This window comes from Alosa alosa, chromosome 12 (assembly GCF_017589495.1).
Source record: "Alosa alosa isolate M-15738 ecotype Scorff River chromosome 12, AALO_Geno_1.1, whole genome shotgun sequence".
Classification (NCBI taxonomy): Eukaryota; Metazoa; Chordata; class Actinopteri; order Clupeiformes; family Clupeidae; genus Alosa; species Alosa alosa.
This window is the reverse complement of record NC_063200.1, coordinates 9,864,324-9,879,497: the sequence shown is the minus strand read 5'-3', so window position 1 is coordinate 9,879,497 and position 15,174 is coordinate 9,864,324. Positions and strand designations below refer to the sequence as shown.

Below are 15,174 nucleotides of genomic sequence, written 5' to 3'. Positions count from 1 at the left end.
TTAGAGCCAGATCAGGGCAGTTGTGTCATGTCGGATCCAAATCAGAGAGGCTTAAAGCCAGAGGTGTGTTCAGATGTTGGCGACGGCTCTGTTGCTCGCCATTTTTGTTTACAGTTTAAAGCCAATAATTTGAGAAATGTTCACACAGAAAAAGATACATTGAGCTTTTTGCCAAACTTGAACATGTCTCTGGCCTTAGGCTCAACATGCCATTAGTCTGACTCTACAGGATACACAAGCCCAGATCGGGATAGTTGGCTTCGTGTTGGCTTAGATCTGACACCTGAAGCCAGGTGTGTGTTCAAATTTGGGAAACAGAGTTGGACGTTTAAGCCCCAACTACAACTACAAACAGAGTTGGACGTTTGTAGCCCCCCCATCTGGACTAGGGCTAGTCCGAGTTCTAGTCCGATTCCAGCCCCAGTCCAGAACCTGCCACTAAATGGGCTCCAATTCTGCCCCCTTTGGCTCCAATTACGACCCCTTTGGCTGCGTCTTCAAAGACATTATGAGTACCGGTAGTTGATTTTTCATTTGTTATGGATTTCAGACTGAGGAGGTGCAACAAGATTTTGAGGGGAGGGGGGAGAAAAAAAAATGTTTAATGTAGAATGCAAGCAGTCGATGACTTTTAAATGTTGATTTTACTTTAGGCTTTATATTTTTTAATAGTAGATTTTTTTATTATTATTATTTTTATTTTGTAGGGGGCCTTTTTAAGTTTTATTTTGAAGTAGATGTACATCTAATCAAATGCCAAATAAATTGTATCATAAAAAAAGCATGTTGTGGCTGATGTGATTTGTATTTCAGAAACACTTGCGAATCATGAGCTTCTAGACAGTGAGGGTCTGGTTGGTCCTGAAACATGACATCATGAAACATAGAACACAAAAACATGAAAAAAGGTGGATAAAAAAAAGTGTGTTACAGGCACTAAACGAAGAGGAGAACACATATCGCTGGGAAGTCCTACGGCACACAAACGTATGACAGAAATAAGGAACAACAGCTGTGTTGAAGGCTCTCTTGTAAATGAGGGTTTTAAATAGAGTCTGGCATGTTCTCAATTCCAGAGAAAACCCGTCTGTGTCTAACACTGGTGCCATCCTCTGGCATCATATGTAGCCGGCTGCCTACCCCACCGCAAGTGATTGGTTCCTGGATTTTTGGTGATTCAGAATTTGGCTTGAATGGAAGCGATGCCAGACGGACCTGTTGAGCAAATTCAGATGCGTTCACAGGTTTGTCTGGGTTCACCCAGTTGCATCCAAAGTCCACAGGGAAGATGCGTTACAGCTGTGTGCGTTTTCTGTGGTCAACAGAGGGCGCTAAATCAGTGGTTGTGGTCATCAGGTGGTTATCAGTCGCAGGTTCATTCAGTACACAAGTGTTAATAGCGTGGGCGCCCTGATTGGGTTTGTGGTCACTATGCTGAAACATTATCTCTGTGTCTCAGTATCTGCACTGAATTAAAGTGAATTGTATTATGAGGGCAGTCTTTCACCGGCAACAAAATGTCAGTGTCCTAATCAATCAGGGGGAAACCCTTCGCAGCGAATGCAGAAGGTCAGCCGCCTGATAGTCCTGAACAGGGCTCAAATTACGTTTTTTGGTCTTTAAGGGGGTCTCTATCATAAAAAGTTGGCACACCCCGCGCATAGCCTAACAAGGCGATACAATGAAATAGCCTAGGCGCAATGTGGCGCTTTTGCGCAGTACATGCGCACGGTAGGCCTAGGCTTTACCTTGACACATGCACACAACAGACATAGATTTTTCATATAAATTGATTACTTTTAATTAATTTCAACATATTATTGATTGTAATAGTTTCATTTCAATTTCACAATACAAAGAAATAGACTAAACGATTTAGTCTGTGCCATTCTCAATTTCACAACGTAACTCATTTAAACCAGACCACCGTCTCAGATAGGCTATCCTCAGTGTCAAACACAATAATGCATGTAGTGAGAAGAACAGAGCCTTTAAGGAGGGAAACTTGCAAGCACTGCACAAACTTAAAAAAGAGATAAAACGAGAAATCAGGGTGGGCAAACTAAAGTATAAAGTTAAAAGTGTGTGCTGAACAGTTAGCCCCCATGTTCCATCACATATTCAGTTTGTCATTCTCCTTGCAGAGGGTGCCATCTCTATGGAAGCAGTCTGTAGTGGTGCCTGTTGCTAAGGTCAGTCGGCCCCAAATCCTAAATGATTTCAGGCCGGTTGCCCTCACATCTCTTATTGCAAAATCCTTAGAGAAGCTGATTAAAGCTGAGCTCCTAATCAAGGTGCAACCTCTCTTGGATCCTTCCCGGTTTGCCTATAGGGCCAAGAGGGGGGTGCAGGATGCTATCATCACTCTACTAAATCTTCTCTATAAACACCTGGAGGAAAGTGGGAATCATGCAAGGTTGCTCTTTGTAGATTTCTCCTCGACATTTAACACCATCCAACCCCACCTACTGATTGAGAAACTACTGAACAACTTTAGCCTTGACTCAAGCCTGACTGGTTGGCTACTTGATTTCCTCACGCAGAGAGTTCAGAGAGTGAGGGTAAATAAAGTGCTGTCCAGTGGCCTAACATCATCCACAGGCTCACCTCAGGGGTGTGTCCTCTCCCCCCTGTTGTACATACTGTACACCAATGACTGCCGCAGTCAGTATGACAACAGGCACATTCTAAAATTTGCAGATGACTGTAATTGTCAGTCTCCTGAATGAGCATGGCCCTGTTATCAATGAATTTGTGTCATGGTGTGAAGATGCTTTTTTGCATCTGAACATCAGTAAAACCAAGGACATGTCCATAGATTTCAGACGCCTTCCCCCTGCTCCAAGCCGCAGAGCGGTACATCTAGTTTATGGCTTTGTCAATCAACATAGAATAGGTGAAGCGCAAGTTCAACTGCAAACAGGACTTTTCAGCACCAAACCACGTAGGCTAGCCCAATGAACGCCTATGCAAATACAAAACACTCACATCAAAGCAGGGTGACTTCTTCAGATTTGCGAGTGCTGTCAAATCGATACGGTTTGCTCATATAGTCTAGTGGTGTGGTGGTGAAGTGTCATGCTGCGTTCAAGAGCGTAGTGTAGGTCTACGTGCTGTAGTATCCTATATTTTAATGTAACGTCTTTAATGGTAAGAGATCGCACAGGGATAGATAATGAGTGGTTGTTTAAGATTTAAGAAATTACAATGCCAGACACCTTCAGATATGAGAGGTTCAGTTTTTTGACTTTGTTGCTTTCATGGGAGCCAGTCCTATGGGAGCTCGGCTCCCTCTGGCTCCTACGTAATTCGAGCCCTGGTCCTGAAGGACTTCAATTCAGTCGGAGGTTTAGATTACAATCACAGCCGTAAATTTAATCCTCTTTAAAAAGTATGCCTGTTAGTCTATATTATTTCTTGAAATCTAAGGACTATAATGAGCTGGTAAGATTAGGTGTGTGTGGGTCAGTATACGCTTTAAAGTTTTATTGTGTTCGATTTTTCCACGGCCTAGCCAGTCACATCCAGTCACGCTTGAGATAGACCAGTCACAAAGAGTAGCCTATCATGTCCACTTGAAAACGGCAGTGTGAATGACATGCAATGATGCTAAGCGTTCCGAGTTGGAGTGACGCGTCTTTGTGTCTGTTGGAGCTGCTGCCACCAACACGAACAAGTACGCACAGAACACCCCCATCCCTCTCTCCCTGCACCCCATCCCTCTCTCCCTGCAACTGGACCGCTATTTAAACACGTTTGCCTCCTGTACTTATACGCTCATCTGCTCAGTACGAATGAGGGAGAGTGTAAACTAATAGTCCTTGAATATGATGATTTTTCCAGTCATTGCCTTTTCAATCATTTGTCTAGCAACGTCTACCGGTGAGTGATGAATAATAACACTTATGATGCAAATCTGGTCTTATTCATAATTGTATGTAGCCTATTCATTTAACGCATTGTTGGATGAAAACGTTTTATTTATTTGTTTTAGTTTTTAATTAACACACTGAGTTAAACCAATTATTCAGTCATATTGTATATACTGTCATATATTGATTTTATATACTGTCCCTTCCTTAGATTTTTGCTATGACGAGGGATACTGTGGTAAGTAGCTGACCTGACAAAAGGCATGCTTCCTTTGAGGGAGGAGGCCCGAATGATTATGGTGCTACCATCATCATTTCTACCAGGTCGTTTCAAGTATTTAGTTTGTAGGCATAATGCTTATGTTGTGATTTAGTATGTTGTACTATTGTAAAGTACTGAAAGGTGCTATTATAAATCAAATGTAGCTTGTTGTTATGAATTGAGTACTGTATGTGCAGTGAAATGCAGACGTGTGGGAAACTAGTTTATGAGTCTTTACTGCGTCCATATCCCATGAGACCCGTATGCATGGGGATACTTCTTCCCTACCTGTCACCCTCTGTTGGAGTCTCACCACTCGCCCATTGACCTGAGCTATGATGTGACCAGAGACGAGGCTCTGGAACCGCTGCGTCTGGAGGGCTTTGACTCAGTACAGAAAGGGCAGTGGAGGCTACGCAATGATGGACACACAGGTGAGGGGACAGGACATACACACACACATACACACACAGGTGAGAGGACAGGAAACACACACACACACACACACACACACACACACACACAGGTGAGAGGACAGGAAACACACACACACACACACAGGTGAGAGGACAGTGGTGACTGGCACGGCAGAGAGGAGGGGACAGTCCACTCAGTGGGCAGCTCTGTCTCTCTCTCTTCTCTCTCTTGTCACTCATTTTGTCTATAGTGTTGCTGTGTTATTGTATTTTTTGTGTGATGTTCTTTCTTGTCCTGCCCTGTTGTGTCATATTGTGTCCTGTGCAGTGTTTTGCTGTGTGGTATTGTATTGTATGTGGTGTTGTGTGTTGTTGTCTTATATTGTGTTGTGTGGTGTTTTGTTGTCTTATATTGTGTTGTGTTGTCTTATGTTGAGATGTGTGTTGTGCTGTCTTATATTGTGTTGTGTGGTGTTGTGTTGTCTTATATTGTGTTGTGTTGTGTGGTGTGTGTGTGTGTGGTGTGTGTTGTTCTGTGTTGTTGTCTTATATTGTGTTGTGTGGTGTGTTGTCTTATATTCTGTTGTGTGTTGTGTTGTGTTGTTGTGTGTTTGTTGTGTGTTGTTGTCTTATATTGTGTTGTGTGTTGTGTTGTCTTATATTGTGTTGTGTGTTGTGTTGTCTTATATTGTGTTGTGTGTTGTGTTGTCTTATATTGTGTTGTGTGTTGTGTTGTTTATATTGTCTTATATTGTGTTGTGTTGTGTTGTCTTATATTATGTTGTGTTTTGAGTTGGTGTGTGTGTTGTTGTTGTTGTGTTGTCTTATTGTGTTGTGGGGTATGTGGTGTTGTTGTGTGTTGTTGACTTATATTGTGTGGTGTGTGTGTGTGTGTTGTTGTGTGTGTGTTGTTGTTTCATATTGTGTTGTTGTGTGGTGTGTGTGTGTGTGTGTGTGTTGTTGTCTTATATTGTGTTGTGTGGTGTGTGTGTGTGTGTGTGGTGTTGTTGTGTGTTGTTGTCTTATATTGTCTTGTGTGGTGTGTGTGTGTGTGTGTTGTTGTCTCATATTGTGTTGTGTGGTGTGTGTGTGTGTGTGTGTGGTGTTGTGTGTTGTTGTCTTATATTGTGTGTGTGTGTGTTGTCTTATATGTATGTGTGTTGTGTGGTTGCGTTGCGTAGTGGTCCTGGAGGTGGGCAGTGGGATGAAGGTCAGTGGGGGGGGACTCCCCGGCACGTACAGCACCCTCCAGCTGCACTTCCACTGGGGCAGCCTGGCCACCAACGGCTCAGAGCACACCATACACTCACACAGATTCCCCATGGAGGTGAGGATCACACACACACACACACACACACACACACACACACACACACACACACACACACACACACACACACACACACACACACCATACAGACACACAAACCATACAGACACACACACAGAGATTCCCCTTGGAGGTGAGGATAACACACACACACACACACACACACACACACACACACACACACACACACACACCACACCATACACTCACACAGATTCCCCATGGAGGTGAGGATAGCACACACACACACACACACCATACACACACACACCATACACTCACACAGATTCCCCATGAAGGTGAGGATAACACACACACACACACCACACACACACCACACACACACACCATACACTCACACAGATTCCCCATGGAGGTAAGAATAACACACACACACACCACACACACACACCATACACTCACACAGATTCCCCATGGAGGTAAGAATAACACACACACACACACACACACACACACACACACACACACACACACCATACACTCACACCATACACTCACACCATACACTTACACAGATTCCCCATGTAGGTTAGAATAACACAAACACACACACACACACACACACACACACACACACACACACACACACACACACACCACACACACACCATACACACACACACACACACACCATACACACACACCATACACTCACACAGATTCCCCATGGAGGTGAGGATAACACACACACACACACACACCATACACTCACACAGATTCCCCATGGAGGTAAGAATAACACACACACACACGCACACACACACACACACACACCATACACTCACACCATACACTTACACAGATTCCCCATGGAGGTGAGGATAACACACACACACACACACACACACACACACACACACACACACACACACACACCATACACTCACACAGATTCCCCATGGAGGTAAGAATAACACACACACACACACGCACACACACACTCACACACACACACACCATACACTCACACCATACACTTACACAGATTCCCCATGGAGGTAAGAATAACACACACACACACACACACACACACACACACACACACCATACACACACACCATACACTCACACAGATTCCCCATGGAGGTAAGAATCACACACACACACACACACACACACACACACACACACACACACACACACACACACACACACACACACACCATACACTCACACCATACACTTACACAGATTCCCCATGTAGGTAAGAATAACACAAACACACACACACACACACACACACCACACACACACCATACACACACACACACACACCATACACACACACACCAAACACTCACACACACACACCATACACACACACACCATACACTCACACACACACACCATACACACACACCATAAACTCACACAGATTCCCCATGGAGGTGAGGATAACACACACACACACACACACACGCACGCACCATACACACACACCATACACTCACACCATACACTTACACAGATTCCCCATGTAGGTAAGAATAACACAAACACACACACACACACACACCACACACACACACACACACACACACACACCATACACTCACACACACACACCATACACACACACCATAAACTCACACAGATTCCCCATGGAGGTGAGGATAACACACACACACACACACACACACGCACGCACCATACACACACACCATACACTCACACCATACACTTACACAGATTCCCCATGTAGGTAAGAATAACACACACACACACACACACACACACCACACACACCCATACACACACACACACACACCATACACTCACACAGATTCCCCATGGAGGTGAGGATAACACACACACACACACACACACACACACACACACACACATACACTCACAGAGAGAGTGAGAGTGAGATGTGTTTCTATGACTTCTGCTTAATGTCCTATTCATGTCCACAGATGCACATAGTAAATATGAAGTCCACTCACCCAAATCTGACCTCTGCCATGGAGGACCAAACAGGCCTTGCAGTTCTAGCTGTGTTTATTGATGTAAGTGTGTGTGTGTCCAACACAATGGAACGCACATACAGTACAGGCCGAGAGCGCAGATGGCCTCTTTAGCATCGCTGTGCTGTGACCATTTCAGGTGTCCTACGCTGAGAGTGTGAGCTTCAGCCCCATCACCAAGGCCTTGACATCAGTGGCACATAAAGGTGGGTAGAGGTGCGTGCGTGTGTGCGTGACCATCAGCTCAAGGGTACAATGGTAGTAGTTGGGAAGTGGACCCAGTGGTAGTTGTGGCAACGTGGCGATATGTTGGAACTGAATGCCAGTTGATTCAATAGCAGATCCTGTAGCAGATTTCAAGTAAAGGCACCCTTAACAAGATTTGCTCTGAGGGTCCCCCTCTGGTTGAGAAGTGCAATAACAAACAAACTAAATATGCCTCTTTTGCAACAAAGTATGCATGATATAGAAGGACTGCACTGACAGCAGTCTGTAGAAAAGAGCTCCGAATTTCTGTAGCATAGCAGCTTATTTGCATTTTCGATTCTGGAGTTGTGGGGGAGAGGGGGGGGGCAGTTTCCTACCCGAAACTAGAAAGTTGCTAGGTCTGTCATCGCCTACAGAGGGTCGGTCAGACAATGGCAGAAGTGCCGTATGTAATGATATTATGTTATGTGCCATCAAAATGATTTTGGAAACGTTATGTTAAGGTCAACAATCTGTTAAGAGTGCCTTTAAGGTCAAAAATCTGTTAAGAGTGCCTTTAAGGTCAAAAATCTGTTAAGAGTGCCTTTAAGGTCAAAAATCTGTTAAGAGTGCCTTTAAGGTCAAAAAACTGTTAGGAGTGCCTTTAAGGTTCTGATTCCACGTGTTTGGCCATGCTGACATAGTAGAATTGAGACTCATAGAAATTGAAGGCTCATTTGCTGGGCTCCCTCTTCTGTTGGGCAGGGTTAGGGTCACACCTGAGTGGCCTTATTGACCCAGTAAGTGGAGTCGTAGTGTTAGAGTGATGACTGGTAGAAAATGGCAGTTTTTTTGTCCCTCAATCTCTTCTCTAGTATAGAGGTAGGTAAAAACAACAAGTATTTGGCAGACGCGTTCATCCAAAGAAACTAAGAGAGTAGCTGTGTTTTGGCTGACCCCGTGTAAAATGGTGATGCTAACCATGCTAAGGCTATGTTACAGGGGAGAATGTTCGACCTTGATGACCTTAGTGACCTTGAGAGTAGAATAGAAACACAGATATTAGATAGATAGATTAGTGTTTTTGGCCCTACACTACACACATGACTTAGTTAGTTCTGTTGTTCCTCGTTGGTGGAACACACTGCCAGTTCCCACAAGGGCAGGGACATCCCTCTCCATCTTCAAAAAACTCCTGAAGACCCAGCTCTTTAGAGAACATCTCCTCTCATAGCACCACTTACAACAAGTGTTGCTGATCCTAGCACTCACCACCCATCTTGAACTGACACTCAACTGTTTAAAAACAGCACTCACTGATGCACTTATTCTTACTGTACTCTCCCGTTTTTAAATTGTCCTAAAATTGTTGAGAGAATTGCTTTAAAACTTAAACAGTTCACCATGTTGTTAGTCGCTTTGGTTAAAAATGCATCAGCCAAATGTAATGTAATGTAATGTAATGTAAAAGTACAGTACAGCAATAAGGGAAGAAAAGGTACATTTTACTCAGGTCAGAGTCGTGAATGGTGATTGGTTGGACTCTCTCCTCAGGTCAGGGTCGTGATTGGTGATAGGTTGGTCTCTCTCCTCAGGTCAGAGCCGTGATTGGTGATAGGTTGGTCTCTCTCCTCAGGTCAGAGTGCCGTTGTCAGGCCGTTCCCTCTGGCCAATCTGCTCCCTCAGGACCACCTGGGCCTCTACTACCGTTACCATGGCAGCCTGACCACCCCGCCCTGCTCACAGGTGGTGCTGTGGACCGTATATGAGGTTCCAATGATCATCTCTTGGTCTCAGGTAGTGCCTCCACATAGAAACAAACAAACACTCACACTCACACACATATATACATGCACAAACAACAAACACACACACACATACACACACACACACACTCCCTATAGCGGTCAGTAGGTCTGGGTGTTTGATCTCGATATGCTGAGAAGAAATGGTGATATATGATATGATACAATATAATAGTCTCGTCAAATAATGTTATACAGAGCTATACACCTCATTCTGATGTAATAATTACACATCTTATTAGTTGCATTCAATAAAAAAAATGGTGCTCACAGCTCTGCAAATAATGACCATGGGCTCATTTTTGAAACATGTATTCAGTTCTGTCTTGGTTTTGTCAGTTGGTGGCTCCTTGATCTGCTCGGTGTGGTGATGAACTAGAGCACACATAGGAACTCTGTCTGTAGTCCTACATAACCATGTGTGTTAGTTGATGGTCTTCAGTCACTGTGATGAAGCTCATCTCTCTGGCAATTTTTGTTTCCTCAGTACGAGCAGTTTGCGGTTGGAGTTTTCTCCACAGAAGAGGAGGCCGACCAGGACGTCCTTCTCCAGAACAACTTCAGGCACGTGCACCCCACCTACAGTCGCCGGGTCCTCGCCTCCAGGGAGGCCCATCTCCTCGGGGCGGCCTGCCCAGCAGCACCTCCTCACTCTGGGGTTCTCCTGCTTCCCCTCCTGCCTCTGCTCCTCAGCCACCTGGAGCCTACCTCCTGACCAGCCCTGGGCCACAGAGAGGCGCACCAGACGCAGGCCAACTCCGTACCGGGTTTGGACCGGACACACATCACCTTGAAGGCAGTGAGGGGGCAGGGCTATGAAGGGGTTGTTTCCATGGATACCATACACATCACACACAAGCAGCTGACACTGGAATGCATCTGGTTTTGATCTGAATCTGATCTGGATCCTGATATTTACGTGATCTGGTTCCAATTTAGTCCTGATCCATTACATAAACTAGGCCAGACCTGGTCCCGATCTGGTTGTGTTCTCTACCTGATCTGAGTCAGCTTCTCTCTGGGGTGCATGGGCCTGGAGACAAAGAAGCCTATTGGTACATAAACCGTCACGGCCAGGGTGACCGTGAAGCCAGGATGACCGTGACGCCAGAGTAAAGACCACAGAACCCTTACAAGAAACATGACATAACTTAGCTGCTTGGTTTTAGGTCGGCTTTGTTTAGAATGAATAAACTTGAATAAACAAATGATGGTGGTCGATGGCAGAATCATTTCAATCATTAAATTTGTGCAGTTTGCATCAGACATGAAGCTTTGAGCCATTCCAAAAGGAATTACAGGGGGAGGAAAGACCAGTTTATTCATAACTGTAGTGGGGAGTGTGCAATCAACTTTCTTATCTTGTTATCTATCTTACTCTCCCCTCCCCACTACACACACACACAGAACAGGCATCTCCATGACAGCAATGCCACTCATGTCCTGTCACTGACACACTCTCTCTTTCACAAAGCACTGTTTGTCTCCTGTGCAGGCCATTAAGGCTTCACCCTGGCTGAGCTCACACAGGAGTCTACAGAGGACACTCACCCACAGCATTTCTCCCTCTCTCTCTCTCTCCCATCACTCTTTTCCTGTCTCTCTCACTCATTCTTTTCAGCATCGATCACCCCCATCCCGCCTCCCTCTGGTCACACGCTCATTATGGCAAGGCGCAGTGGCTGCTTTTGTCCTCTACGGCAAGGCCGAGCTGAAGAGCTCCATTGTGCTGGACACATGTGACCTGGCAGAGAGGCATTGTGTAAATGAGCTAGTTAACTCCTCCTTGGCATGACACCTTCATGATACAAATGCACAAACTAAAGTCAAAGCAGCACTAATAGTAAGCAGTGTTTGTGCTCTCAAATCTAGCAATAACTACCAGACACACAGGACAACCCTCACACAGTTGGTAGAGAACTGGTGACTTTTGGAAATCTAGTTTGTGGTGTTCTTTTGTGAAAAGGTCCCTTATTTGAGTGAGTTGGTCAATCCCAAACCAGAACTACACAGTGGCAATGAAATGTGTGTTCATCTGTTATTCACATAACCATCTATTTACCTTACCCCTTAAAGGTGTGCGTTTTACATAAGATTCTGCTCCGCAACAATTGAAGGTTCTAAAATTCTATGTTGAATTCAATGAACCCAGATATTCTTTAGAACGTTCATTTTCCAACATTCTCATCACACCAGTGTGACGGTACACCTTTAAGGGTTAAGGATCAGATTAAAGAGGATACCTAAACTAGCTGGTCACTTCTAAAAGCTGAACTTAAAGAGGCGGCAAATTGTTGCATACAGGAAGAACAATAGACACACCCATTCTTCTGGAAAAAATGACTTTATTTTTCATGATTTTTTTTCTGGCGATAAACTTGATGGTGTAATAAATAGACCAGGGGATAGGAGGGGAAGCCGCCCAGTCCCCCTGGCCAATTCTGCATCGTAATGCTCTGGTTTCCCACACTGCAAACAAGTCTTCATAGAATTTACAACCCAAAATAAAAAATAAAGCTTGACACAAGCTGAAATGACTGCCTGCAGCTCTGTGCTGTTCCTTCGCTGTCTCTCCCTCACACACACACACACTCTCACTCTCACACACACACACACACACACACACATACATATACACACACCAACACGTCTCTGAGCTGTATCTCTGCAGCACATCCTCAAGAACAAAAAAATATATATATTTATATTCACAGTTAAAGTATTTACACTTTAAGATTAGAAAGAAAACAAAAACAAAACAACAAATGGGGCCGAAAGAAGACGTTTCTACAAGAAACAATCTTTCAGAGGGAAGGTTTCCAGATCTGGTGTTCTGTACAAGATGAACCTTTTGTTTTGTCTTCTTCAAACGTTCAGTGAATCCACCCCTCTTTGTCTTCTTCTCTTAATGATCCCTGAAAATATGATTTCTTTATTTAGATTTTTTTTTTGTTTTGTTTCTTTTTTTAAATACACCATCTCTTTTTTGATTTTCTTCATAAAAAAAGGAAGGCTATGTCGTCATCACCTGCAGTCCCTCCGTCAGGTTAAAAAGAAAAAAAAAAAAGCCTCATGTCTTCTATACAAACATTCCTATCCTGTACAATATAAGCATTACTGGTCTTTTTTTGTGTGAACTTAGCAACCCTCCAACCCTACCTTGTGAGAGGGAAGGGGTTATAAGTGGACCCTACCCAGTGAGAGGGTAGGAGGAGGGGGGTTATAAGTGGACTCTGGATTGACTGGGGCTGACTGGGACACAAGTGCCATACGGGCCTCTAGTGCAATCATAAAGGGGCATAAGGGCAATAAGCAAACACTCTGAGTGGCAACAAGCACAGGAAGTAAGTGTGTGGAGGTGGCAGAGGAGGCCTGGGAGTTTCACACACACACACACACGACCTCTGAATGTGCGGCTGAATGTAAGATAGTGGGAGAACCCACAAGAACACTGCTAATCATGAACAGGATACACACACACACACACACACACACACAGGTGAGACTCAGTGACTGTACTGTCTTCACGGGGCATATTTGGCAATCCCTGCTACACAAATGTGCTGTGAGCTTAACTCAAAACACACACACACACACACACACACACAGAATGGGACCCTTTTATAATAGAAAGTCAGCCAATTCCTATGGACTCATACTGAGGCTTGTGAGATGAGACTGTCGTGACCCTCACCACCTGAAGCACACTCTGACAGAGCGAGTCACTGTAACACTTGAGGCTTTAAAGCACCTGTTTCTAGGCAAGTCAGAGGGTGATGCTGCCCCTCTGTGGCAGGGCAGGTAGAGCAAGTGAGCCGAGGGGCACGACATCAATACTACCCAAACAAATGCCCAGTCAGCAGCAGACGTTTGCCATCACTACGGCAACTGAACGTCACCATCCGTCGCTCCTGATTGGCTAGAGAGCACAGAGGCCTGAATGGGTGGGAAGGAAAAGTGACACACAGCAAGGACACAGTAGAGAGAACACTAAATGAGCTTCTGACTTTGGGGCAGGAGAGTACAGGACACAGAGGGACAGAGCAGGCCATGCTATTAACCCACCACACACACACACACACACACTCTTTAGCAGCTTAAGTGGTCAGTGAACACAGGCCCTCCCCCTGGTTCCCAACAGGTCCAGTATGAGAGGAGGGGCTGTTTATGTGCTGCTGGGTTGGGGGTCTCCAGGGGCCATTACTCTGGTGCTCCTATAGGTGGCACTCGTCTTTGTCATTACCACAGGCAGCCAGTAGGGGGAAACAGAAACACACACAGAATGAGGCTTCAGTCAGGAACACAAAGGAAACCGTGTGGATAGAGAGACCGACACCTGTCCTAAGTGTGTGTGTGTGCGTGTGTGAGTTAACGAGAGAGAGAGAGAGAGAGAGAGAGAGAGAGAGAGAGAATACTGGAGTAGTGTAGTGCAGCTGGAGAAGGCAGCCTCACGGTAGAGCTTCTGGTAATCAGTCTTGCCACACACACACACACACACCTCAACTCACTTTGGGTACATTTGCCTGGGCTCTTGGATCGTATGCTGCACATTTGTTTACTGATGCCAGCAGGTGTGTCTGAGCCACAAAGTTGTCTGTCTGTGTGTTGCAAAGTTGGGGCCGCCTATCTTACACATCAGAGGGAACACAGCGTCCTGGAGAAGGCAAAGGACCAAACGACAACCCCCACACACACACACACACACACAGACTAGCACTGGGAACGTTGTGCGTGTGAAAGAGTTAAGAGAACGAGCAGCTTGAGGGTGTTCCACAGTGACAAGAGCAACAGACACACAGAGCACAGACAGAGTGGGGACGCTCCAACCCAGCGCACTGGGACAGACGGACACAGACAGAGGGGGGGGGGGGGTTGGGGTGTAGGGTAAAGAGTCATCTGTTTCAGGTCTGAATGCATACACTGAAAAAGCACCTGGAATCGTAAACAATCATAATGTGTTTAGTTTTTTTTAGTTCCTTTTCGTTTGTTTCTCTCCAAGAGAGTTCTCGACACCTAGCTGCACATTATCCGCTACGTCGGACAAGACCAGGTTCTGCTCCACTCCGCAGCCACTGTTCCTCCAAACGGAACCTCTGGTTCTTCGCAACCGTTTCTTGGCAGGGGTTCTACCCCCTTTCCCGTTTCAGTTGTAGAGGAGGGCTGACGGTCCTAGTTAAGGGTTCCTCGGCAGTTCTCGGCTCCACAGAGACATGGGATCTTGACGTCCTCGATGGGGAACTTGTAGTCGTAGGTGATCTCCTCATTGACACTAATAGGCTGTTTCGAGTAGATGACGATCTTCTTCTGTGACTCTA

General features: G+C 45.2%; 2 protein-coding genes across 3 annotated transcripts in view; one reads left to right on the top strand and one right to left on the bottom strand.

Annotated features, from left to right (window-relative positions):
- Positions 1 to 3,705: 3,705 nt before the first annotated feature.
- On the top strand, positions 3,706 to 11,068 carry car15 (carbonic anhydrase 15). 2 transcript variants are annotated; one of them, XM_048259223.1, is made up of 8 exons: positions 3,706 to 3,882; positions 4,084 to 4,110; positions 4,392 to 4,568; positions 5,732 to 5,877; positions 7,818 to 7,910; positions 8,008 to 8,074; positions 9,691 to 9,851; positions 10,347 to 11,068. In XM_048259223.1, exons 1-8 carry the CDS (start codon positions 3,828 to 3,830, stop codon positions 10,572 to 10,574), a joined length of 954 nt encoding a protein of 317 aa, XP_048115180.1. In that variant the 5' UTR covers positions 3,706 to 3,827; the 3' UTR covers positions 10,575 to 11,068. The 2 variants fall into 2 exon arrangements, with proteins under 2 accessions (XP_048115180.1, XP_048115181.1); XM_048259224.1 differs by lacking the exon at positions 7,818 to 7,910.
- Positions 11,069 to 14,800: 3,732 nt separating this feature from the next.
- The window catches only part of setd1ba (SET domain containing 1B, histone lysine methyltransferase a), a 19,279-nt gene continuing 18,905 nt past the window's right edge, over positions 14,801 to 15,174 (bottom strand). Inside the window, 1 exon segment of the mRNA XM_048258442.1 lies at positions 14,801 to 15,174. This exon segment is cut by the window's right edge and continues 28 nt beyond it. Within this exon segment, the coding sequence (XP_048114399.1) occupies positions 15,029 to 15,174 (146 nt within the window). The 3' untranslated portion in view covers positions 14,801 to 15,028.